At 37.1% G+C, this 23740-nt stretch overlaps 2 protein-coding genes and 1 pseudogene across 3 annotated transcripts in view; all 3 read left to right on the top strand.

The window, feature by feature from the left end:
• Positions 1–23740, top strand: part of LOC306655301 (olfactory receptor 11H6-like) — a gene marked incomplete at both ends in the record, with an annotated part of 170976 nt that overhangs the window by 99679 nt on the left and 47557 nt on the right. The window lies entirely within an intron of this gene.
• On the top strand, positions 17790–18988 carry LOC306653655 (small ribosomal subunit protein eS24-like; the record flags this gene model as incomplete). Its single annotated transcript, XM_079126660.1, has 2 exons — positions 17790–17899; positions 18526–18988. The coding sequence occupies 2 exons, from the start codon at positions 17790–17792 to the stop codon at positions 18986–18988; spliced, it is 573 nt and encodes a 190-aa protein (XP_078982786.1).
• On the top strand, positions 19989–21367 carry LOC306653654 (translation machinery-associated protein 16-like; annotated as a pseudogene). Its single transcript has 2 exons — positions 19989–20121; positions 20166–21367. The product of its transcript is annotated as a translation machinery-associated protein 16-like (transcript).

The raw sequence follows: 23740 nt of genomic DNA, 5'->3' as shown, positions 1-23740 counted from the left end.
CAAGGATATTGATCTAAAATTTTCTTTCCTTGATGTGTCTTTGCCTGGTGTGGGTTGAGGGTGATATTAGCTTCATAGAATGAGTTTGGGAGGCTACCCTCCTTTTCTATTTCCTGGAATACTTTGAGAAGTATTGGAATGAGTTCTTCTTTGAAGGTTTTGTAGAACTCGGCTGAGAATCCGTCTGGTCCTGGGCTTTTCTTGGATGGTAGATTTTTAATGGCTTCTTCTATTTCATTGCTTGATTGATCTGTTTAAATTGTGTATAACCTCCTGGTTCAGTTTGGGAGGAACATATGTCTCTAGAAATTTGTCAATGTCTTTGGTAGTTTCTATTTTGTTGGAATACAGATTTTCAAAGTAGCTTCTCATTATGTTCTGTATCTCAGTGGTGTCTGTCGTGATATTTCCTTTTACATCACGAATTTAGTAATTTGAGTTTTCTCTCTCCTTCTCTAAGGGTTTGTCTATTTTGTTTACTTTCTCAAAGAACCAACTTTTTGTTTTGTCAATTTTTGAATTGTTTCTTTTGTTTCAATTTCATTGATTTCAGCTCTGATTTTAGTTATTTCCTGTCTTCTACTACTTTTGCTGTTCTTCTGTTCTTCTTTTTCTAGGGCTTTGAGCTGTAATGTTAGGTCATTTAGTTATTGACTTTTCATTCTTTTCTGGAATGCGCTCCATGCAATGAATTTTCCTCTTAGTACCGCTTTCATAGTGTCCCAGAGATTTTGATATGTTGATCATTGTTCTCATTGACCTCTAGGAATTTTTTTTATCTCCTCCCTGATGTTTTCTGTTATCCATGTTTCATTCAATAGCATATTATTTAGTCTACAGGTGTTGGAGTCATTTCTCTTTTTTATTTTGTCATTGATTTCTACTCTCAGTCCATTATGATCTGATAGAACACAAGGCAGTATCTCTATTTTTTTGCATTTCCTAAGGGCTGCTTTGTGGCATAACAGATGGTCTATTTTTGAGAAGGTTCCATGTGCTGCTGAGAAGAAAGTGAATCCTCTTGTTGAATGATGGAATATTCTATATATGTCTACTAAGTCTAGGTTATTGATTGTGTTATTGAGTTCTATTCCTTCTTTGTTTAGTTTTTGTTTGGAAGATCTATCTAGTGGTGACAGTGGTGCACTAAATTCACCCAGAATTATTGTGCTGTGGTCTATGTGATTCCTGAAATTGAGAAGGATTTGTTTGATGTACAGGGATGCACCATTGTTTGGGGCATAAATATTTACTACCATTTTGTCTTCTGATTTATGGTTCCCTTAAGCAGTATGGAATGTCCTTCCTTATCCTTTCTGACTAACTTTGGCTTGAAGTCCACTTTATCTGATATAAGGATGGAAACCCCCGCTTTTACTGAGTCCATGTGTATGGTAGGTTTTTTCCCATCCTTTCACCTTTAGTCTGTGGATGTCTTTTTCTATGAGTTGAGTCTCTTGCAGGCAGCATATTGTTGGGTCTTTCTTTTTAATCCATTCTGCCAGTCTATGTCTTTTGATTGATGAATTTAGGTCATTAACGTTCAGGGTTATTATTGAGATATGATTTGTATTCCCAGTCATTTGGCTTATTTTTGGTTTTTAAGTTGGCTTGGTTTCTCCTTTGAGTGCTTTTTCTCTAAGGTAGTTCCTCCCTTTGCTGACCTACATTGTTGTTTTTCATTTCCTCCTCATATAATATTTTGTTGAGAACATTCTGTAGTGCAGGCTTTCTATTTGTAAATTCTTTTAACTTTTGTTTTTCAAGGAAGGATTTTATTTCGTTTTCAAATTTGAAGGTTAGTTTTGCTGGGTATAGGATTCTTGGTTGGCAACCATGTTCTTTCAGAGCTTGAAATATGTTGGTCCAGGCCCTTCTAGCTTTTAGAGTTTGGGTTGAGAAGTCGGCTGCTATCCATATTGTTCTCCCCCTGTATGTAATCTGATGCTTTTCTCTCACGGCCTTCAAAATCCTATCTTTATTTTGAATATTAGGCATTTTCATTATAATGTGTCTTGGTGTGGATCTGTTGTGATTCTGTGCATTTGCTGTTCTGTAAGCCTCTTGTATTTGATTTTCCATTTCATTCTTCAGGCTTGTTAAATTTTCTGATATTATTTCATTGAATAGGTTGTTCATTCCTTTGGTTTGTATCTCTGTGCCTACCTCAATCCCAATAAATCTTAAATTTGGTCTTTTTAATGATGCCCCATAGTTCTTGGAGATTCTGTTCATGATTTCTTACCATCTTCTCTGTTCAGGCAACTTTATTTTCAAGATTAAATATTTTGTCTTCATTGTCTGAGGTTCTGTCTTCCAAGTGGTCTCGTCTGTTTGTGATGCTTTCCATTGAGTTTTTTATTTGGTTTATTGTTTCCTTCAAGGATTTCCATTTGTGTGTGTGTGTGTGTGTGTGTGTTTGTTTTTGACAATCTCTATCTCTTTGTTGAAATGATCTTTTGCTTCCTGCAGGTGCTCTTTCAGCTTATTGGTATTATCATTCATTGCCTGCATTTGCTCTCTTATCTCATCCTTTGTTTTGCGAATCATCTTAATCATGTATAATCTGAAGTCCTTTTCTGACATTTCTTCTAACATACTGTCATTGGATTCTATCAATATAGAATCTAGATTTGTTTGGATCATTTTCTTCCCTTGTTTTTTCATGTTGTTCATGTATCTTCCCCTCTAGCAGTGCAGATCTGGGGTATTGCAGATTTCCCCCTATAGGCTTATAGTGGCCCTATAGGTTTCCAAAACCGTTTATTTTAAGGGGAACTCAATATTAGCAGTGCCCAATTCAGACACTATGTAATCCTAGACCAAATAGCCCCTATGAGGACAATAACAAAATTGTCATAATAAACAGTATGAGTTCAAATATTATCTTCAGTAAAACAAACAGATTTGCAATAAGGTCTGCATTTTCTAATGGAGGACAAAGAGGATGCAGTGGGATGTAGAATGTGACTGTTAATGGGATAAGAAAAGATTATATGTAAGTTCTAGATAGTAGAAAGGGTGAGAGTGTAATCAAAAGAAATTGGATGTTAGCATGCAAAAAAGGGAGAAAGACTCTGAGGGAACAGTAAAACAAAAGGAAAAGAGAGCAAGAAAAGTAAAGAAATAAAAACTTAAATTTTTTCTATAAGGAGAAAAAAGAAAATCTACAGTATAACAGTCATATAGTAATGAACCTTCCCAGTGTTCAGTAGCCTGATGCATGAGAGGTACCTGACAATGAGCTTCAAGCCTCCAGCAGGCGTCTCAGGATGGGATTTGCCTCACCTAAAGTTTGGAGCTACGGCTTCCAGGATTATCCAAGATGGCCGCTCTGGCTTCAAAATGTGTTGGCAAATGGGAGCTGCAGCTCAGGGTGAAGATGTGGTCAGCTGGAGATCCTGGTGGTGGGATTCGGTTTGTCAGGCAGGGGTCCTGGAGGTCGGGTGTGTTTGGTGTGGTTGTGGGATCCTGGAGGCCGGGTGTAATCAGTCAGTCTGGGGTCCCGGTGATAGGGCGCAGTCAGTTGGTCTGGGGGTCCTGGTGTCAGGGAGCAGTCAGTCAATGTGAGGACCACAGAGGCAGGGAGTGATCGGTCAAGCTGAGGGATCTTGGAGACAGGGCTCATTCAGTTCAGCCAGGGGTCCTACAGGGCCTGGCTGTTGTCTCAAAATGGCGGCAGCCATGTGTAATCAACCCTCACGTACTGTGACAGTGAACTTCCAGGCAACAGCAGGCAGCTGGTGCTCCACTGGCAGTCAGCGATCAGTTTGCTGACTGGTGTCGGACAATCGGGAGGTGAACCTCGTGCATTGGGTGATGGATAGGTATAAGGTAGGCGATGGACTGGCGAGAGGCAGGCAAATGGCAGATGAAAGGTGGCTGACAGTAAGCAATCTGCACTCAAAAAAGGTGTCGATATGCTGGCAGACTGCAGGTCATCACAGCAGACAAATGGGGTAAACACCAGAGAATCGATATGCAGCAAAAACTGCCTCACCAAGAAACTGATATCCGCTGCTTGAAACTGGAGTTATGGAGCGACCAGGAACGCTGCCTCCCTCTAGTCCGCCATCTTGGATCCTCCTCCTTACAAACTCTTAATCCACCATATATACATCAAAACGAATAGATGTTAATCAAACAAGAAGTTAAGATATCAGTTGTGGAACAGAGACAAAACAATTTTTTTCTTCAAATCTAGATAACATTTCTATGCACCCTTTGGAGTTCAGTGGTTATATGCCTGACTTCTTTTTTTTTTTCCCACATTTTTTATTGGCACATTATAGTTGTACATAATGGTGGGTTTTGTTGTCACATATTCATACATGCACCCAATATAACAATATAATTTGGTCAATATCATTTCCCAGTATTTCCCTTTTTCCTTCCTCCTCCCCCTGGTCCCTTTCCTGTATTCTATTTATCTTCCTTTGATTTTCATGGGAGTCCTCCACCTTTGTTTTCCTTCTACCTCATTAGATTTCACATATAAAAAAAAAAAACATAACCCTTGACCTTCTGAATTTGACCTCTTTCACTTAACATAATGTTTTCAAATTCTATCCATTTTCTCATTCCATTTGTCCATTGATGACACCAAGGCAGGTTCCATAGTTTAGCTATTGTGAATTGTGCTGCTATAAACATGGATATGCATGTATCACTACAGTATGATGACTTAAATCCCTTAGGAAAGTAAGAGTAGTATAACTGGATCATGTAGCAGTTCATTCCTAGCCTTTTTTTAAATTTATTTTTATTGTAAACAAATGGGATACATGTTGTTTCTCTGTTTGCACATGGAGTAAAGGCATACCATTTGTGTAAGATATATGAAAAAATGTTCAACATTCCTAGCCTCTTGAGGAACCTCCACACTAATTTCCAAAGTGGTTGTACTAATTTAAAATTCCACAAACAGTGTTAAAAGTTTCTCCACATCCTCTCCAACATTTATTAGTTCGTATTTTTTTGGCTGCCATTCTGACTGAAGTGAGATAAAATCTCAGTTTAGTTTTAATTTACATTTCCCTAATTGCTAATGATGTTGAATATTTTTTCATATGATTGTTGGTCATTTGTGTTTCTTGAGAAATGTCTGTTTAATTCATTTGCTCATTTATTAATTATATTTTTTCTTTTTTTGTTAAGTATGTTTTTTAGTTGTTTGTATATTCTAGATATCAAGCCTGTCAGAAGAGTAGTGAGCAAAAATTTTGTTCCACTCTGTAGGTTCTGTCTTACATTCTTGTTTCCTTTACTGTTCAAAAGATTTTTAATCTGATGCCATCCCATTTATTAACTTCTGACATTATTTCCTGAGCTTTAGGGGTTTTATTGAGAAAGTCATTGCCTGCACCTATATGCTGGAGTGTTGATCCTACATTTTCTTATGGAAGTTGCATCATTTTCTGGTTTATTTCCTCGGTCTTTGATTCATTTTGAATTCCTTTTTGTGCAGGGTGATAGATAAGGGTCTGGTTTCATTCTTCTATATGTGGAAAACCAGCTTCCCCAACACCATTTTTTTAAAGGCTGTCTCTTCTCCAATGTCTATTTTTGAAACCTTTGTCAAGGATAATATGTCATGTGCCTGAGTTCTAGAGTTCATGAGTTCACGTTCTGAGTACATAGAATGTAATTAGAATTGATGTTCAGGACTACCATCCTTACCCATGCAAGAGCCTCAATAAGTTCTAATGCAACTGAGCCACAGTGTTGCTGGAAACCACTTACCAAAGACAATGAAACAAAAATAGGGCCAAATAGAAAGGGTCTGAGTTCCAGAAGCACCACTTGAAGAAACTGCTAATCAGGAACACTCATTTGTATTTTAAGTGAACACTAAGTAGACTTCTTTCATGTTTGACCTACTTTTTGAAAAAAAAAAGTTAGTTGGAGAAAAATAATGTGACAGGTAGCATCAAATATTAACATTTTGATGTTGTGAAAGCAATCTATGAATGAATGTATTGACAAGTAATTTGGTTTTATTCCCTTCAAAGATATAATTCTAAAATTATAGGAAGAATTAAGGAAATAATTTTTTTAGAGTCTGAGCACTTACTTGGAGGAAATAGAAAGTGAATGTCAGTGAATAAATTTACCAATAGATTACCATTAGGTCTTATTCAGATATGATTTGTTTTTAAAAGTATGATATTATGTCTTTCTGTATTTAAGAAAGCATAATCATTCTTCCTTTAGTTTTAACTAAAACCTGAAAAGCAGACATAAGAAAAACCTTATATAGTGGGCAATAGTGTGGAGTGGTTGTGGGGTAAGCACCTTCGAGGACCTTGAATCAAATGGGCATAGCTACAGGAAAATTTTTTAGAAAAAACTGTCCACCCCAACAGCATTTGGTTAATAGCAATAAGAGAGGAACTATAAACCCAACTGCAGGAAGTTGGCCCAGGCCAATTTTAAAGCTCTTAAAAGACTGAAAGGGTAAGTAGAGTAAAATTTTTGTTAAAGTCAGTCACAGAAAACAAAGTCATAATTAAAGTTTAGTTAAAATGTGGATGCTTAAAACTTTCTTTCATATAATGTCATTTTTAGATATTATAGAATTAAATTAGAACTATGAACAGAAACAAATTCTTTTTTGATTTTTGTATTTGTTCTTTTTAGTTATACATGACAGTAGAATGTATTTTGACATTTTACACATACATGGAGTATAACTTCCCATTCTTGTGGTTGCACATGGATGTGAAGTTAGACTGGTCATGTATTCATATATGCACGTAGGAAAGTTATGTCTGATTCATCCTACTGTCTTTCCTATTCCCAACCCCCTTCCCTTCCCTTCATTCTCCTTTGTCTAATCCAATGAACTTCTATTCTTTCCTCCTCCACCCTTATTTTGTGTTAGCATCTGCATATCAGAGAGAACATTTGTCCTTTGGTTTTTTGGAATTGGCTTATTACACTTAGCATGATATTCTCCAGATCCATCCATTTGACTGGCAAATGTCATAATTTCACTCACAGTTTAACTACTATGAACTGAACTGCTATAAACATTGATGTGACTGTGTCACTACAGTATGCTGATTTTAAGTCCTTTGGATATAGACCAAGGACTGGGATAACTGGATTAAATGGTGGGTTCATTCCAAGTTTTTTGAGGAATCTCCATACTGCTTTCCAGAGTGGTTGCACCAATTTGCAGTCCCACCAACAATGTATGACTTTTTCCCTACATCCTCGCCAACATTTATTGTTACTTGTATTCTTGATAATTGCTATTTTGACTACAGTGAGATGAAATCTCAGTGTAGTTTTAATTTGCATTTATATAATTGATAGAAATGTTGAACATTTTTTCATATAATATATATCCTTGTTGATCAATTATATATCTTTTTATGTGAAGTGTCTGTTCTGATTATTTGCCCATTTATTGGTTGGCTTATTTGGAGGGTTTTGGTGTTAAGTTTTCTGAGTTCTTTATATATTCTGGAGATTAATGTTTTATCTGAAGTACAGGTGGCAAAATATTCCCATTCTTTAAGCTCTCTCTTCATGCAGAAACAAAATCTTTTTTTATTTTTACAGGCTGAATTATGACTCATTGTACACAAATGGGGTACATCATTTCGTTTCTATGTTTGTACATAATATAGATTGACACCATTTGTGAAATCATACATGTACATAGGGTAATAATGTCTGTCTCATTCCATAATCTTTCATACCCCCGCCCCATCCCCCTTCTCATTTCCTTTTACATAATCCAAAGTTTCAACATTCTTGTCTTACCCCCTACTCCCCCAATTCCATTATGTATCATCATCCACTTATCAGGGAAAACATTCAGACTTTGGCTTTTTGGGATTGACTTGTTTCACTTAGAATGATATTCTCCAATTCCATCCATTTACCTTCAAATGCCATCATTTTATTCTTCTTTATAACTGGAAAATATTATTTAATTGCTCTATTTCACCTATTTTGGGGTCTATAACATCAACTCCTAACCACCATGGCTTCACTTATGCTGTTCTTTCTGCCCTTCATTTTCTGTCCTTGCTAATAGAAGCTCACCATCCTTCTTCAGCAGCTCACATGCTAGCTTTTAAAACTCCATATATTACATATGTAAATTGCATATATTGCACTCACTCACACATCTCTGGGCATTTAGGTATAATCTTTTAACCACACCCAACTTCAAGGTATTAGTTCATGTTGAAAAATACTGATGAATGGACTAACAACTAGCAGACTAACAGACTAACAACTACTTCAATCTTTCTTTAAAAGAATATGAACTAAAAGTGAGAGTTTATAACACTTTAAGCTCTTTCATGCAAAGGTTCTTATTGTCTGTGGTGGGCAAAACCCGGGGCCCAGGGTTACGCCATGTGCATCTAAAGATGGTGACTGGCAGAGAGCAAACGGCATCCTGATTATGCCTGGAGAAAGGCAGGAAGTGTTTACAATTGGCTGTATGATAATCAGTTCAGCTGCCTAGCGCGTGGACAGATATACTTTACATGTATGCTTGAGCGAGTGATCACTTCACCTTTAACAGGATTGGATGGACATATCTGGTTACAATTACTTATGCATGAGACTGCTTATATATTGAGGGTGATATCTGAATAAAGGGGAAGCTGCTTCATGAACTTCTGAAGAGTATGTGTTTTTTGTCCTGCTGGTCGGGCCGTAAAAGCAAGAAGCGCGAGCCACTTGAAGCAACCCGGGCTAGGAGCAGCGGTTTTCAGTAAGTGGTGGCCCAGACTGGGATCAGATGAGGATCGGACTAGGAATGGGTGAGCACTCAGGTAAGTAAAAGACAGTTTCTCTAGTGTAATTAATGAGAAGGTTTCCCTATTTGAGGAACGGTTGCCTTAAGGTTTTAATGGAAGATTCCCCTAGAGAGGGAACATTAACGGAATATTCTCCTAGAGAAAGAATATATTGAAAGGCTGTCCCAAGAGACATCCCATAACAAATATGTGTAAGTTGTTAATGTGTTACCTTTTCTTGTTTGGTTTCTGTTTGTTGTTGTAGCTATGTGTACATTAGTTCGTTTCTGTCTGACTTCCAAAAAGCCAAAATCTCAAAAACAGTTAAGAGAAGGGGAAAAGATATTAGAAACTGTAAAAAAAGAACAATCAAGTCAAGCTTCTGAAAGAGAAAGTATATGTTCAGACCTCTGTGCCTCCGCCAGAGCAGTATTAACTCCAGAGATGGGAGTACAACCAATACCTACTTCGGCTGTCAGCCCATTACCCAAAGGAACAGTGGGGAAGAGTTCTTCTGCTTTAAAAGGATTAAATATTGTCCCTGGAGTTATAGACCCTGATTTTACAGGAGAAATAAAAATCCTTGCTTCTTCACCAAGAGGTTTAGTAATAATAGCTCAGGGTGATCACATAGCACAATTGTTGGTCTTACCCAGTTGCTATAATCAATATCCATCAAAAAATATTATTAGGGGAAATAAAGGATTAGGTTCTACTGGCCAAAATATGGTCATGTTAACATGGGGTTTAAAAGATAGGCCTATGACAAAGTTAATAATAGAAGGCAAAAGTTTTGAGGGATTAGATACTGGGGCTGACAAAAGTATTATCAAAATTACAGAATGGCCCAAAGCCTGGCCACTTCAACAGTCAGATCAGACTTTAAGGGGATTGGGTATGGCTTCCAATCCTAACAAAAGTGCAGCCATATTAAAATGGAAGGTGGCTGACCAGGAGTTATGTTCTGATACTGCCTGATGTAATGCAATTGCAGGCAATCCTCAATGGAATCTAAACATGCTGACAGGCCAAGGACCATATGAAGGGCAAGGTAATCAGATTAATTTCCACCCTGGTGTGTATCAACAAATTAACCCTCAACTTTTAATCTATCCTTATATGGATGATATTTTGCTAGCTCATAAGGAAAAACCTGTCTTAGAGCAATGTTATAATTCCTTACTAAAGTTGCTGGAAAGATGGGGCTTATACATTACCATTAATAAAGTAGAAATCACAGACACCAAAAACTTCCTGGGATCTATCATAAATCAAACTATGGTTAAACCCGTTAAAATTACCATTCAGGGGGACAAGCTTAGAACTTTAAGTGATTTTCAAAAACTTTTGGGTGATATTAATTGGATTAGACCTTACCTTCATTTACCCACCTCAAGTTTGGGCCCCCTGTTTGATATTCTTAAAGGTGATTCTGACCCTCTTTCTAAGCGAGTGCTTACCCCTAAGGCTAGAACAACTCTCAAGCTTGTTGAAACAGCTATGGAAAATGTTCATCTTGATCATATTGACCTAACTAAGCCTTTACCATTCATTGTCTTGACCACAAATAAGTTACCCACAGGAGTGTTTTGGCGAAAGGGTCCTATTCTATGGGTTCACATGAATTATGCCCCTAACAAGGACTTAGCCTTGTTTACTGAATCTGTAGCAGAATTAATCCTTAGGGTGTTAAAAGTATCCCTTTCCACCTTTGGTATTCAACATGTCACAGGAATTCCTTATAATCCTGCTGGACAAAGCATTGTTGAGCGTGCCCATTTAATGCTTAAAAACACCCTTTATAAACAAAAAGGGGGAATAGGGGCCTCATACAGATCCCCAAAAGACAAATTGTCTGTTGTCTTGTTCATTTTAAATTTTTTAAATCTTGATTCTGAGGGCCGATCAGCTGCTGACCACCATTCAGAGCCTAATAAAAAGCATCTACCTCAAGTGCTCTGGAAGGACATTCTATCAGGACAATGGAAAGGCCCAGATCCGGTATTAACCTGGACCCGAGGGTCTGTTTTTGTTTTCCCACAGGTCACACAATCGCCAATTTGGGTGCCGGAGAGATTGGTCAAGGCCTCAACAGAGACCCAAAAACAGGAAGAAGATGAGGAGGCTTCTCCTGCTGATGGTGCTGGCGATTTCTCGCCAAGTTAATGGAGAAGACTCGTGTGAACTATGGGGGATAGTAAAGACGGGGCCCTATCCTGTACCCCTTACCAACTCCTCTATTCTATATCCTCCTACTTTTACAATTGGCACATTTCTGCAGTCCGCTGTTCAATGGGGAAAAGAATGGTTTGGGTTTTTGTCCAGGGGAGGTCTCTTGTGTGTTGTATCTGTCCTGTGCATATACAAAATGCATATACATCCGTGCAGAGAAACAGCCATTATTCACCAAGCTCTTGTTGCAATTGATGCTGGCCCATCCCCCCACATCTGGTTAAATATGCTGGACCGGTAGCTAATGATGGGTAAGATTCATGGGGAGCTCATACCAACCTAAGACAGGAAATGAGGGCTAGAGCCTCATTGTCCAATGACGGGTAAGGATGTTGCTCTGCCGTGGACAACCTAAGACAGGCACGGTCCCTTTTATAAACAGAAAGGGGGCGTTGTGGTGCGCGAAACCTGGGGCCCAGGGTTACGCCACATACATCTAAAGATGGCGACTGGCAGAGAGCAAACAGTGTCCTGATTATGTCTGGAGAAAGGCAGGAAGCGTTTACAATGGGCTGTATGATAATCAGTTCAGCCACCTAGTGCATGGACAGATATACTTTACATGTATGCTGAGCGAGTGATTGCTTGACCTTTAACAGGATTGGATGGACATATCTGGTTACAATTGCTTATGCATGAGACTGCTTATATATTGAGGGTGATATCTGAATAAAGGGGAAGCTGCTTCATGAACTTCTGAAGAGTACGTGTCTTTTGTCCCGCTGGTCAGGCCGTAAGAGCAAGAAGCGACGCAAGCCACTTGAAGCAACCCAGGCTAGGAGCAGCGGTTTTCAGTAATTGTCTTAATCTTTTTTACTTAAAATGCTCTAAGGACCATGGGTTCTCATTTTGTATCTAATTAATTTTTTAAAATGAAAGAATTTCCTATAGCAAAAAAAAAAAAAAATGCACTGAGAAAATATAAGTACTACATACAACCTGCTCCAGAACACTTCTTCCTGGAAATAGGTCATGTATGTTCTCAAGATCATTGCTGAATTCTTGACAACTAGCTCCCAGAAAGATTTATTAGCTGTTTCATAAAATTTTATTTCTTCCTTTTTACTTTTTTAAATAAATTTGAATTGCAGTATTTCACAAATACATTGCTATACCACTCAGAGTTTAGTAAAAAAAAAAAAAAATGATACTTTAAGCAGAAAGAAATTTAGCACAGGGAATTAAATGCTTGATTAATTCCTGTTATTTTTTAACTCATAGTCATCATTAAAGATGCAACCTAATTTTATGACCTTCAGACCATTGACACTATCTCTCAATATCTTACTGTGTATGCTTCAAAATGTCCTGTCCTAGGCCTTTGATGATATTTATCCCATATGGCATCGTTCCTTCACTCAGTCATTCAGTCACATATTTGTTGAGTAACTCCTGTTTCCTAGATGCTTTTCCATTCACTGTTAGTATCATAGAATAAAAACTTCTTCCCAAATGTAATTTACTTACTGAACTGGGAAACCACAGAAAATCTGAGGTAATCTGATGAATTCAGTGGTAGATATGATACTCCACGTTTAAGCAGAGGCAACTAGTCCAAAGTTGGAAGTGAGTTTCAAGCCCAAAAGAGAATAATGGATTTGTAAAAATATTAGAAGTTGTTAGAATAGAAAGGGTATTTTGAACTTAGAGCCAGTCTGCCTAAGGAACACATCTAAGAAAAGAGAAAAAGTCTGAAGTCACATCATCAGCAATTATATAAAATATCATCAATAAATATATAAGGTAAAAGTAGAGAAATATATAAAAAGCAAACTGAGGAAAGGAAAGAACAGAGGAGAAGAACAGAGGAATGCACCAATATAAAAGCAAAGAAAATGGAGTTTTCTTTGAGGAAGTTGTCAGCCTGGTCAAATACCACTAAAAAGTCCAACAAAATAAGAAATCATAGTTGAAAATTTATTTAACCCCCTAAATTAATTTTGACCCTGGCAAAAATTCAATGAAGTTGTGAAGGAGGACAAAATGTTGCAAGCTGAGGAGTGAGTGAGACTGGGAAGTAGAATAGGTATAACCTAAGGGCGGGCTACAAAGAAGGAGAGAGAGAGACTGGAACTGAAGGGGTGTGCTCACTTAAGGAAGAGCTATTAGGTTTTTGGTTTTCACTTTCTGTGACGAAAGGATTAAGCAATCAGTAGGGAAAGGGGCTTGAAGGTAGAGTGCAGACAGGTGTAGACCAAGGGACTGACCCATTGACTGTGGTAGAGGGCAAGATACAGGACACAAATGAAGGGATTCAACTTAAACAGGGGATTAAAATGTCTGCCATTTATTGATATAGGGAAAACAAAAGAAATATAAGGACAGATCTTTTTTTACACTAATATGTTCATATTATCAAGAACTATCTTGTCCGTCACCCATTATTAGAGATGCGTTAAAGTCAAAAACAGTGCATTTATTCTGTCCTCCAAAGCCTTCTTTTATTTAAGTAATCCATCCACATAGAAAAAAATAATAATACATACTTCAGATAGAGTGCTTATTTCCAGAATATATAAAGAACTCAAAAAACTACACCAAGAATACAAATAATCCAATCAACAAATGGGCTAAGGAAATGAACAGACACTTCACAGAAGAAGATGTACAAGCAATCAACAGACATATGAAAAAATGTTCAACATCTCTAGTAATAAGAGAAATGCAAATCAAAACTACACTAAGATTTCATCTCACTCCAATTAGAATGGCGATTATCAAGAACACAAGCAACAATAGGTGTTGGAGAGGATGTGGGGGAAAAGGTACACTCATACATTGCTGGTGGGGTTGCAAATTAGTGCAGCCACTCTGGAAAGCAGTGTGGAGATTCCTCAGAAAGCTTCGAAAGGAACCACCATTTGACCCAGCTATCCCACTCCTCGGCCTATACCCAAAGGACTTAAAATCAGCATACTACAGAGATTCAACCACATCAATGTTCATAGTTGCTCAATTCACCATAGCCAGATTGTGGAACCAACCTAATGCCCTTCAGTTGATGAATGGATAAAGAAACTGTAGTATATATATACAATGGAATATTACTCAGCCATAAAGAATGATAAAATTATGGCATTTGCAGGCAAATGGATGAAATTGGAGGATATCATGCTAAGTGAGATAAGTCAATCTCAAAAAACAAAAAGACAAAAGATCTTGCTGATAAGCGGATGATGACATATAATGGGGGGTGGGAGGGGTTAGCTTTAGGGTTAGGGTTAGGGTTAGGGTAAGGGTTAGGGTTAGGGTTAGGGAGGGGGGAAGAATGGAGGAAGGAAGGACTGTATAGACGGAAAAGAGGGGTGGGAGGGGTGGGGGGAAGTAAAAATAATAACAGAATGAATCAAACAACATTACCCTATATAAATTTATGATTACACAAATGGTATGCCTTGACTCCATGTACAGAGAAACAACATGTATCTCATTTGTTTATAATTAAAAAAAAAAACAAATAATAGCAATCTATAATTATTATTTATTTATAATAGCATTATAATATTTATATAATAAATAAAAATAAATGATATTTTATAATAAACAATAAAGATAGCTATTTCCTTCCCAAGAAACTCAGTTCTCCTCAAGGGAAACACTATTATAGTTTATGGAGAAATATCTGTGCATTCACAAATATATGTATAAACACATTTTTAAACAAATGACAGCACACCATTCTCTTACTTCGCTTGGTACTATCTCTTAAACATTGCTCCTTATCAGGATATCTATATCTATCTCAATTCTTCTTTTGGGGGGCTGGGGAGGGGTGCCAAGAATTGAACTCAGGGCACTCGTCCACTGAGCCACATCCCAGTCCTATTTTTTGTATTTTATTTAGAGACAGTGTCTCACTGAGTTGCTTAGCACCTAGCTTTTGCTAAAGCTGGCTTTGAACTTCGATCCTCCTGCCTCAGCCTCCAGAGTCACTGGGATTACAGGTGTGTGCCTACAGAGCTATGTTGTTTTCCATTCTCTGAATATACACACCATGATTTTTTGAATCAGTTGCTTGTTAATGGACTACTGTTTGTTTCTAGAATCCAATTATGACAAGCACTGCTGAAAAATTATTAGTGTACACAGACATTTGAAAAATATTGAAAGTGAAACTGTTGAGTAGAAAAGTGTGAGCACTTTATTTTTTTGGTCAATGTAGCCACATTTCCCTTCAAAGAAGGTTCAGTGTTTTCTTCATTACTGTTGCTTTCTCTTTATCCTCAGCATGAAAGGCTGGCTCTTCACGCATGCTGCTGGTGATTCCGACTCTTCATCTGACTTGACCCCTGTCTGCCCTTCAGATCTATGGCATGCAAGACTGATGACCACAAGAAATTAACATCTGGTGGGGAAGGCTGCACCTACCACCCACAGCCACAGAGACCCACCGAGCTGCCTCACTGTTTCAGTATGGGCATGTGATGGAGAGATGATTCTCCGAATTCACTGGCTCTGAAATAAGCCAGGTCATTGCCATGGAAGCCCCACCACATTTTTCTTTTTATTGGTCATGTGATCAATGTATAATCTAAGCATGTATGGAAATAAAAGTGAATTCCATTAATGGGTACAATTAATGTGTCAATGATTATTTTTTTAATATTTAAAACTGCTTTTATTTATTTTTTTACTTCTTAATGTTACTTTTTTATTATTATTACTTTTTAAGTTTTTAAGTTTGGCATCTGTGTTCAGATGCCAAATACATGATAGATCTCCAGACAATTGTTCTACTATTTGTGGCTGTAAGGCTCATGAAACATTCAGAAGTTCAGTTTGGGCACATACGATTGGAAACAAAATATGATTACAATTGAATGCCAACCCAAGTGAAACCTCAGGCCATTAATCAGTTTTAAATTCTGGTGACCTTAGTGTACACAGAGGTTTCCTGCCATGATTTTCTAAGACTATGAGACCCTGGAAGTATGTCCAAAGGGAATTATGGAATTCCCAAAAGATCCTGACAATACAACTAATTTTAATTCACCTTCTTAAAATTAATTGGAGAGCTTACAATACATTGGAGAAAAAGAGAGGGAGCTTAATTAAGGCATCAAGTAATTCAACAGCCCAGAACCTCTGCCTAAAGATACCAAATTTTCAAAACTGCAAATCTTATTATATCACTTCCTTGCATTCCATCCTTAAGCATTGGTTCTCCCCTAAAGGATCCAATTCCACCTCCATAGCATATGTATATAAGTGCCTGCATTTCTAACATCATCTCCTTGCAGGACCCCACATTCATTCTATGCTCAGTTGGGCATTAGGGCCTTCCGTATACCACTCCTTCTACAGGTAACCATCTTCCACCACCCTCCCCCCTTGTCTAAAGAATTTCAGTACTCAAAGCTGAGCTGAAATGTCAGCTTCCAGGGCTGGGGATACAGCTTAGTGGTAGTATGTGCAGCATCCTGAGTTCAGTTCCCTGTACTTAAAAAAATCAGTTTCTGTGAAACATTCTCTTTCATTTCACACCAACCCTTTACTCTCAGTATGACACTCCTATGTGCTTCTTTGGTATCATATGCTTCCCTCTCTTAGCACCCACTTTGATTGGTATTATTAACACATCTGTATTTTCGTAAGCCAGAAGTTTCTTAAAAATGATCTTATCTTACACATCTGTGGATCATCAATACTGACTATATCACTTGGGATGTGACTGGAGTTTAAGAAGTTTTGACTGCTCAAGAGTTCTGTGTTTAAAAACTCAAATCTACTGGTCTACATCCCACCATCAATGAAATTAGAGAGTAGACCACAGAACTCTGTCAGCTCCCAACAAAGCTCCTTTCCCATCCTCTCAAACCTTTATCCATCCCCACGGCACTCGGCCAGGGACAACATCAATACTAATTCCATTGTGCCCCTTTTCTCAGGATGGCCTGATCTAACTGCATCAGAAGTAGGAAAAGATTCTCCTGGTTTCTTTGGCTGCTTCCAGGATTTTATGTCTACCTCCTCTCTAAAAACCATGTTTTGAAATTCAAGCATTCTTTGGAGGAAGAAGACAGAGGTTAAAAAAAAGAGAGAGAGAGAGAGAGAATGAAGGACACACAATAAGTTATTTATTCAAGATTACTAATGAAAGCTCCCAGCATACTAAGCCTAACTCACCACACTCCCATGACCAAGGATAACCTAAGATGCCTCAGAGGTGCACTAACATAGTAAGCACTAGTTACATGTGTGGCTACTGAGCCCTCAAAATGTGGCTAGTCCAACCTGATATGTGTCCTAAGTATAAAATTCACATGAAATTCCCAAGACTTATTGTGAAAAAAAAAATGAATCAAAATACCTTGGGAATAATTTGATGTTGATTACATGTTGAAATGATACTTTGATGTATTGAACTAACAGATGATACAAATTAATTTTGGTGTATCTTTTTAATTTCTCTGTGGTATCCAGGAAATTTTATTTGTGTCTCAATATTCTCCTGGACAGGTCTGCTTTAACGTTCATATGTCCTTAACCAAGAGTCAGGGGCTGGCTCTCCTCCCACCTAAGCCCAGACACATCGAACTATTGCCATGGTGGAGGAGGCTTTTGATCCAAGAGAGATCCAGCCTGCTGAACTAGGCAGTGTTTCTGAGCTTCAGAGACTCTGCCTTTGAGACCCAAAGAATGGGCCACACTGTCCAGTCTTCAGCAAATTCGTTCAAGTCCCAAGAGTCGAAACACTTGGTGGACCTGATCTTAACATTTCTTCCCAGGACCCAAAATGACTCCTTTCTTTCATTTTACCCCTGGCAATAATACATCTAAAAATTGTGTTCAATGGGATGGAAGAAGCTGCCTGAGCTGGAGGCCTGGCCTCTGAAGAAGGCAGATGGCTGCCTCATTGAAGTCATTCTATCTGGCATCAGAAAGCAAAGCAGAGATACCAGGTAAGGCAGAACGCTGCTAGAGCTGGGAGGGAGATGTATTCATCTGAGATCTGCTTATAGGTCTTTTATTTTATTCATTTATTAATATGAGGTGCTGAGACTCGAACCCAGTGCCTCACACATGCTAAGCAAGCACTCTGCCACTGAGCCACAACCCCAGCCCTGTATCTTCTTTTATTGAGGAAAAGGCATAACAGTGACATCAGGAGGAAAAAGTGAGCAAACACAGACAAGATTACAGCTGTGGAGGCTGCTGGAGAAGAGTACATTGGACATGTTAATAAGATAATAATCAAAAAATGACTGACATTGGTAATGTACTTTGATTTTACAAACATAGTACATGTGATCTCTTATTTGATCCACATAAAACCCCAAGAAATATCCTTTTAAGACATGAGTATGAGAGTTCTAATTTGCTGAAGTGAAGCCAGAAGGCAGTCATCAAATTCTGTGCCATGAATCGGATTTTTAGCATAAATCTACCAGAAGACAAATGAATAAGGAGGAATATGACAAAAATAACTTTTTGATTTGAATTTACACAGATCTCCTTGAATAACCAAAGCAGGTTTCTTTCTTTAAAAATCAGCACTTCTGTCTCTTTTCCTCCCTGGCTTCCTAAGGATTGGTCCCAACACGAATGACACAGCAACTATCCAGACCAGGAAGCACAGGACCAACCAGCTACTTCAAAGGAAAGAAATGGTCTTTGATGTCCTTCACCCTGGGAAGGCAGCAGTACCTAAGACAGAAGTTCAGGGAAAGCTAGCCAAAATGTACAAAACCACACCAGGTGTTACCTTTGTGTTTGGATTCAAAACTTATTTTGGAGGTGGCAAGAAAACTGACTTTGACATGATTTATGTTTTCTTGGATTTTTCAAAGAAAAATGAACCTAACTATAGACTGGCAAGACATGACCTGTATAAGAAGAAAAAGACCTCAAGAGAACAGCAAAAGGAACATAAGAACAGAATGAAGAAGGTCAGCAGGACGGCAAAGGCACATGTTGGTGCTGGTAAAAAGCTAAAGCAGGGAAGATTCTGTGATGACTTTTTCTTCAGTAAGTGTGCAAATTTTTCATGAGCATGATTAATAAACTGCAAAAACTTCAAAAAATATAAATCAATACTTTTTTCTTTATGGAAATGTAATAGGAATAGGATCATATAAAATTTAAAAAGAAGTAAGAAAGCACTGGTATTCATACTTCTCAAAAATAACTAATGCATTTTGAGGCAATTATTTTTAATAATAAGATATATTTATTGAGGGCCAGGCACTGCTATAAATGCTTTCATGTATTAACCATTTAATACCAAATACTCTATGATATAGAAATGATATTAGGATAATCTCCAATTAAAATTGGGAAAACAGACTAATAACAATTTGAGTAATTTGCCCAGAGTCAATCAATATGGGATAAAGACAAGTTTTGAAATTAAGTAAGCAGTCTGAATCCAGAGTTTGTATCTATTTTGATCTATAGCTTTTTTTAATGTATATTTTTCTCTGAATGAAATTAAATTGTACACAGTACTATTTTTTTAATTACCTAAAAGTGTCATGTTTATTGTTGATCTTTTCTTTCTCATAAGGGTAGTGTCATAATTATCACATCACTACTAATCATTGCTTTATTTATATTATAAATGCCACAATTCTCAGCTATCCTCATAATTCAGGACTCTTGTGGTCTTTAAATTAGACATCAGGATATATTAAAGCTGCATCAGTTTGGATTTCTTTGCTATTTTATCCACTATGTCCAAGTGCGGGCATTATTTTATGGCACTCAGTCTGACCAGTTACCCAGAAGTTCATCAAAACCACATAAACCTCTCAGGACCTGCTTTGCTATGTATCAAGATATCCTCAAAGTCACCAAATAACTGTGATTCCACTTGTATTCTTTAATATTTGTACATAGGTATTTCTTCACATTGTTATTCCATAATATTCTGACATGAGAAAAGATTGGCAAGAAGAGTAGGAATCTGGATTTGTGATGGAAATGTACTTTTGGATCCCTTCCACACTAGCTATGTGATTCAATCTCCGAACTCTGTATAATTCATAAATTATGTCTGCTGTTGTCTTCAGTATCTTTATTATATTGATCAAGAAGTTTTGTGACTCCCGCCGCACCACGTGTGTTCGGGCTGGAGTGCGGGTGTTCGCTGCTGTGGATTGGGTTGGTGATTGTCGGGCCTGGAGTGCGGAAGTTCCCCGCGGCCTCCCGGACGTCACCATGCTAAAGATCCAAAGGGGAAAAGTACAGTATGGGGGAAAAAAAAGTCATCCATCCATATAGTAGAAAAGCAGCTCAGATTATGAGAGAGGCCCACAAACAGGAAAAAAAAAAAAAAAAAAAAGTTGAAGAATGAAAAGGCCTTAGTCTCAATCTTATTGGTGAAAACCTGCAGTGGTTTTAGAATCATCTGGATCCAAAAAAATCGGGGTATTCAAAGAAAGATGCTTGTAAATTAGTTGAAAGGTATTTAAATAGATTTAGCAGTGAGCTGGAGCAGATCGAGTTACATAACAGCATCAAAGACAGGCAAGGAAGGCGGCGCGTTTCCCGGGAAGCAGTTATCAAGCAGCCGATGGAGCGTGAGCGACAGCAGTATGAAGGATATGGCCTTGAGATGCCAGGCATTTTAAATGCAAGCAATCTGAAAACTTTTAGGGAATGGGATTTTGATCTGAAGAAATTGCCAAACATTAAAACAAGAAAGCTCTGTGCTAATGATGCAGTTCCTAAGAAGGGCAAGAGGAAAACTATTTTAACTATAGACAAAAATTTAGAGGAATTGGAACTAAAAGGTGAATCAAATGACTCAGATGAAGAAATGACTCCAGTAGCTTGATTGTCTTTACTTGAGTTGAAAATAATTTGAGAGATTCAAGTCACACTCATTAATTATGGTAAATAATTATCTAGACATAAGAATTTGCTATTTACTTCATTTTCCTGTATAATGAGTGTCCCATTTGTAGTTTAAAAAAATGATGTTATGATTTTTATTTAAAAATGAAGGTTTCTTTTCATTTACATTGTTGCTAAAATAGATATAAGTTGTATTAGTCTGTTTTCAGTTGCTATAATAAAATACCCAAGGCTAGGTAGGTTACTTATTAAGAAAAGACATTTCTTTAGCTCATGGTTTTGGAGGACGAAAGTCCAAAGGAACAGCCCTGGCAAGGGCCTCTGGCTATATCACTTCATAGTGAATGACATCACAATCCATGCAGGAGGGTGGTGAGACAGGACACCAGAGAATAGGAAGGCTAGTAATGACTTCTCACTAGGCCCTCCTGTTAAATGTACCATCACCTCTTAACATTGCCACACTAGGCACCAAGCTGCCTGTACATGAGCTCTTGAGGGACAAATACCAGAAGTGATCTTTTAAAGACATTTAATCTGAACTTTGTGCAAAGGAAAAGTAATATGTGTGAGGGCAAAATGTGTTTTCAATTTTTTTCCTTATGTGGAAAATATGTAGGAAAAATTTGCCTAAATCTCCCAAATGGGGTGAATGGACAATAACCTGCTTTCTAAGAGATCCCTGTGGACATTTCTTAAATTGTGATAATAATGAACTTGTATTAAACTGATTTCTCTCTTAAACATTAAACCTTATTTCTTTCCTTATAAAATGGGGAAGAATTTGGTTGTGAATTCATATTCATCAACAGATTATGCATTATCACTTATTTTTTCCTGAGCCAGAGGTAAAGGTTAGAAACAGAAGTAATCATCTCTGTGGTTATGTTGATCCCCACACTTATATATGTCATCTTTTGACAGAATAAATGATTTAGGCTTGCTCCTTTTGATTATATTTTTTCTACTTTCTCATTGTGAAAAGTGGTAAGTTTCTAAAAGGTTAAGTTGACATACAACAATATTTCAAGTGTCATGAAAAACATTGATGTATTAGAATTTTGTTGCAGAAAGTAAGCACAAGTATCCTTTAGTGTGTTTTTTTAAAGGATGTGATATAAATATATTTATTTTCAAGAAAAAGAAAACATTAATGTCTGAGGTTAACTTAATAAATGTTTTGTTACCAGTTTATATGAAGTGTTATAACTTTTTTACTTTTGAAAATTAAAAATAAAATTTAATTTAAAAATGTCAAAAAAAAAAAGAAGTTCTGTGAGTTAGGAGAGATTCTTGCCTCTCTTGAGCACCTCAAGTCCTCCTTATCATTTCCCTAAATATATCATCAGTGTTATATATGAAAATATAGATAACACATCAATTATCAGATTTTTCTGCAAAACTTTTTCATATTATTTCCTATGGCCAAATATCCTGAAGTAAAATTATTATGTCAGGTATATTTTGATACATAGTACCATCACTTTCAAAATAATTATTCCAATTTCTTCTTTTACCAGCATATATATATATTTTTAATCTTTTTAACTGACACATAAAAATTATACATATTTATAAGACCATGTGATGTTTCAGTACATTTATACAGTATGCAATATTCACATATGGGTAAACATAGCTTCTCAAATATTTATCATTTCTTCGTGGTGAAAAAAAATCCAAAAATCTTTCCATTAGCATTTTTATTTAAAATATACATTATCATTATCTATAGTTAACCTACTGTGCAGTAGAACACCAAAATTTATCTTTTCTAGTTTAGTATTTGTTGACCAGCATCTCCTCATCCCTGCCTCCTTCCTGCTCTTCCCAGTTTCTTGTATTCACCATTCTACTCTTGTTTTCTAGATTAATATTTTAAAATTTCATGTATGGGTAAGATCATGCACTATTTATTTTGGTGACTGTCTTATGTCACTTAACACGTATCTCAGTTCTTTGACAAAAAATATTTAATTCTTGTTGAAATTTTCAGCTTTTTATTGTTAATAAGATTGGATATTGTTAATGCTTAAGAAATTATATTTCTACTTGTGTCCCTTTTCCATATGCTTTCTGCCAATTTATCTACAGAGAAATATATCTCATCTGTGGATGAAAATAAAGTCTAATGGTGTGAAAAATAGTTAAGTAGATTCAGTCAATACCTGTTGTAATTCCCTTCTCATTTCCCCCTAACAGAAGTTGGACACAATTCACCTTCCAGAGGCCTACAGTTAGAGACAGCCATAACATGCAGTTGAAGCCCATGAGATGTAAGCAGACCCTCCTGTGCTGTGTTCCTACTGTTTTCTTCCTACCTGTGTGATGCTTGGAGTTGCAATAGTTATTAATAAAGACTGCAGGACAGAAAAGTGGAAAAGAAGAGCAAAACAGTCAGTCTCTTGGTGACATAACTGAGTCACACTATCAGAAATGCACCACCAGACTACTCATTGCATGAAGCCAGCCCTGCTTGTTTACTGGGGTTTCCTTTATTCCAGATGAAAATTATATCTGATAGAATAGATGTAAGTGCTTTCTGAGTTACACTGACAGCACATGGTCTCACAATTCATGAAATAACCTACCTTATTTAATATCAGAAGAACTTTTTTCCATTCTGAAGTTAATGTATCTATTGATATTTTTCTTTGTGGTCCTCACATCACTTTCAAGGGAAGAAATTTCTCCCCCTCAAGGTTCTACTTCGTGTTATACACATGCAATTTGTAGGTATACCTAGAAATTTTTGATAAGTACTTTGTAACTCCCTAGGAGTCTATGCCTCAAGGAGTCTGTAGACACCATTAAATGGAATTTAAATATTGGATAAAAATTATCAGGTGTATTATTTTGGAAGATGGTATGGTCATCATCAATTTGCAACAGAACCTGTTGTCAAGGTGTCTTAAGGATATTATCTCATTATACAGTTATCTCAT

Source organism: Sciurus vulgaris (assembly GCF_902686455.1).
Source record: "Sciurus vulgaris genome assembly, chromosome: 2".
Taxonomy (NCBI): Eukaryota; Metazoa; Chordata; class Mammalia; order Rodentia; family Sciuridae; genus Sciurus; species Sciurus vulgaris.
Note: the sequence above shows the minus strand (reverse complement) of the source record. Positions and strands in the feature narration are given on the sequence as shown.